At 40.0% G+C, this 4095-nt stretch overlaps 1 protein-coding gene across 1 annotated transcript in view; it reads right to left on the bottom strand.

Moving 5' to 3' along the window:
- LOC144973987 (uncharacterized) overlaps positions 1-3888 on the bottom strand; it is an 11960-nt gene extending 8072 nt beyond the window's left edge. The window contains exon 1 of the mRNA XM_078916875.1: positions 3826-3888. Coding sequence (XP_078773001.1) covers positions 3826-3888 — 63 coding nt within the window. The remainder of the gene's footprint in view (positions 1-3825) is intronic.
- Between the last annotated feature and the right edge of the window lie 207 nt (positions 3889-4095).

Genomic DNA, 4095 nt, shown 5'->3' with positions numbered 1-4095 from the left:
CAGAGAGATGTTTTACAAGAATAAAATATCATCTCCCAAAACTATAACTATACATTCGACTATATCCCTCCCAACCAAGGAACTCTGGCAAGGATCAGGACAAAACTAAGTAATCTCATTCCAAGACAATGACAGGAAACAATTGGAAAACGGGTAAGGGGGGATAGAAAACACAGCATGTTCCTCCCTGCCCACTATGGAAGGCCAGGATCCCCACCCAGCTTAATTTTGTAATTTGATATTTTCAACAAAAAAAAAAATAATAAATAAATAAATAAAATGGAGCAACACAAATATCATCGGCCTCGTCCTCTCGTGTTCAATGTACGTGTTGTTTGATGAAAGCGAGGGTTGAGGGCGTAAAACGCGTACCGTTGTAAAGTATATAGATAGAATGCGCTTGGCCAAGGAGTTCACAACATTGCCATCGGGAATTATAACGGACCAACACACAAACTCTGTGTAACCATGAACTTATATAGTCTGGTTAATACAGTTTAGTGAGAACAACTCACAAACGCGGATGGCAAAAACAATAACAAAGGCCTGAGTGACGTCATCTGCATACTATCTATAGGTATTAAAATTGTCCCAACTATCGGTAGCCTCTCTGGTGTAATGGTAGCATGTCTGACTGGTAATCAGAAGGTCTGAGGTTCTATTCCGAGTCGAGTTCGACTGATTTTGGGATGTTTTTTTTTCTTGTATTTTTCTTTCTTGCTTTGTCTGGCACCTTTCATACACACTTGTTCGGATCTTTATCAAACTAAGTACAACGATATTCTGCTCTTGGAATCGATATCTACATATACATCCCTATTTGAACCAATTTCCTTTGTCTTACTGTTCGCGTGTGTCTTCAATAATTTATCTAGAATTATTTCACTGTCCCATCTTCTTGTATGTGGGTCGGGGGGAGGGAGGGGGGAGGGTCAGGGTGGCTCAGCGATACGGACTTGGCTTCGTACCCGGAAGGCGCCGAGTTCGATCACCCGCCGCTGTGCTATGTGGCCTTGAGCAAGTCACCTCGTCCTAGCTCAATTTGCGGCGGTGCACTGCGGCTGACGCCTGGGTTATTCCAGTCTTCCCTTGGAATAGACCCTAGAGACAAATATGGGATGAATGAAGGGAATTTAATTTTTGTTTTATTTTAATTCTTTCTTACCGTCTCTGAAATGACATCAATGAGTCGCAAGCGTCTTGAAACCATTAAAAACATTTTTTAAAAGAAAAACAACCAAAATAAATCAGAACAAAGTGCATTGTCTGTAAATAGTTGATGTCAGACGTTGTAAACACGATTTCAATTCCGTCGATACCTTTAATTATCTTTAAATACAAAATAGGAAGGAAGTCAAATAAAGATAACAGTAACGTTATAATTTATTTACAGAAAAGTCAGTGGAGCAGGCACTGATGGTGATAATAACAGAAAATGAAAAGTTCCAGAAGTTGATAGAGAATAACAATCTCGCAGCGATGGGGGCTCGAATCCATGACCTTACTGGTACGACAACTCCGCCTGGCCGGGGAGAGGGACGCTATGCAGTCGACACTCACCATGGGTGGTTTGCTTATTGTTGTTGTGTTGTTTTTGTAAATTTAATTTTGTTTTTGAGTTTCTATTTTTAGTTTTGTTTTGTTTGTTTTTGATTTGCTTTGTTTTGTTTCGTGCTTTCTTCTTGGATATTTTATAACCTTTTTTGTTGTGCTACAGCCTTTGTTCTTTCGCTAGACAATCAATTAATTACTGTGTAAAAAGTTGATAAGTTCCCCGTGCGTGTGTATTACTGACTGTTTATGTAATTGAACTGTCAATCTTAACGTCGAACATACACGCCAACAAGACGATTAAATAACACGACTAGACCAGACGTGTTTATAAAGAAAATAAGATTACCCCCCCCCCCCCCAAAAAAAAAAAAATAATAATAAATAACTTGAGCTTATAAGGGCAGCGTGGCTCAGCGGTACGGTCTTTGCTTCGTACTCAAAAGGTACAGAGTTCGAAAACCCCCGCTGCACTGTGTGGCCTTGAGCAAGTCACCTCGCCCTAGCTCAATTGCGGGCGCTGCACTGCGGCTCACGCCTGGGCTATTCCAGTCTTCCTTTGGAATAGACCCTAGAAAAAAATTTCCCGTATTCGCTTAATAAAGGGATTTTTTGTTCAATTTGTATAGCGCAATAATATACACTAAACGTGTTCAAAGAGTCCCTGGCCAACAGCAACAGGTAGCATTTAGGACAAGACAGGACACTTGCTAGGTGACATTTCAATATTATTTTTATTCCGACAGAAACAACGCTGTTAACGGCCAGATACTCATTTTACACCTGAGTATGGTGAGAGAAAGCGAGTAAAGAGCCTTTTCCAAGTATTCAACTATGCGCCGCTCGGTACTCGAACCCACGACCTTCCGATCCTAAATCGAGTGTCATAGCACAACACCACATAGCCGCACAACAATTCGGACAGAAAGAATGATGAATGAAAATGCTTGTTACACCTCGTGTGTCATTTTCAAATACCATTTCATATAACGTGTTTAAGACAAAACTTTAGCCTTAAAATTATCTATATAGAGAGCAATATCCAATATACGTTCCCAAAACGCTTTACAAGAGGTCCAAAGCCAACAACAACACTTAACACGTTGAACAAGACATGATGGTTGAACGGATGGTTGGATGTACGCATGCAGTATTATTTCTCTATTTATGCGGCTATGTGGTCTAGTGGTATGACACTCCCTTTCGGATCGGAAGGTCCTCGGTTCAAGCCTCGCTCGGCGCATAATTAAGTCCTTTGAAAAGGCACTTTACTCATATTCTCCCACCATACTCAAGTGTAAAATGACCACCAGGCCGTTAAGAGCGCTTTTTATGTAGTATCCGTTATACACCTATTGTAACTTGTTGTGCACTCAGAGACCTTTGCCCATTGAGCGATTTATGTGCGTATAAAAGTTTATTTATTTAAATAGCAACGCATCACTGTTTCAAAATCCGATTAGAGTTATCGCCCGTTTCTCTTGTCGTGGCTGAAATCGCACCTGGTGTTAATTGCAAGAATGATACATGTCAAAAAAAGTGTTTCATTCCTCACTTTGTGGTAAATAACATTGTGAAATTGAATGTAAGCTTCAATTTGATAAACAAATATATAATGTGGACGTTTCGGTTTCCCCTTTATCAACAAAACAGGATGAATGAAAGAAACACGACAGAGAATGAGATAATAATAATATGTGATAATGGCGTAGTTGAGGTGAATAAAAAAAAATCTTCCCATCAATGTTTTTGTTTATTCGCCTTAACAACACCTCATCTCATTTCCGGTCAACATGGCCGACACCTGTTTGCACTGGGCTTCGGCTGTCTTAAGCTTCCCTTTTTTCGAGTACATATGTGACCCTTGGTCTCCAAACGGTATTAAGGAGATGTTGAAAATTGAATTCATAGACAGAAATATCAAACTTGTGTTGAGTTTGTATGTTTTATTGTGGAGAATTGATACCATACCGCCTGGCCGGTGAGAGCGTGACTCTACCGTATGAGCTATCCACCTCATCTCATTTCCGGTCAAAATGGCTGACACCTGTTGGCACTGAGCTTCGGCTGTCTTAAGCTTCCCTTTTTTCGAGTACATATCTTAAGGAGAGACAGATATTATAATAATATTCTAGCTAATAAGGCAATGGCGTGCATAGCTCATACGGTAGAGTCAGGTGGAGTTGTCGTACCAGTAAGGTCGCGGGTTCAAACCCCCATCAACGCCTAAAAAAAAAAATATTCTCTATTGTCTTCTGGCACTTTGCTACTCACTTCATCTCTTGTCGTCCCAGTTCGAAGATTAGGAGGCGATCGGCAATAAGTCAAGTAAGTCATTATCTCATTCGTCTGTCGCGTTACTATTATCCATCCTGTTTTGTTGATAAAGGGGAACCCCGAAACGTTCACATTATCTGTTTTCGATTATTAAATTGAGGCTTACAGTCAATTTCACATTGTTAATTACTTCTTTGAGTTTCGACCAGCAACATTTACATTTTTCTCTTTGTGCTACTTCATTGGTTTACTATATTTGTTCTATTA

Source organism: Berghia stephanieae, chromosome 5 (genome assembly GCF_034508935.2).
Source record: "Berghia stephanieae isolate SIO BIC M18660-M18661 chromosome 5, UCSD_Bste_1.3, whole genome shotgun sequence".
In the NCBI taxonomy this organism is placed as follows: domain Eukaryota; kingdom Metazoa; phylum Mollusca; class Gastropoda; order Nudibranchia; family Aeolidiidae; genus Berghia; species Berghia stephanieae.
Note: the sequence above shows the minus strand (reverse complement) of the source record. Positions and strands in the feature narration are given on the sequence as shown.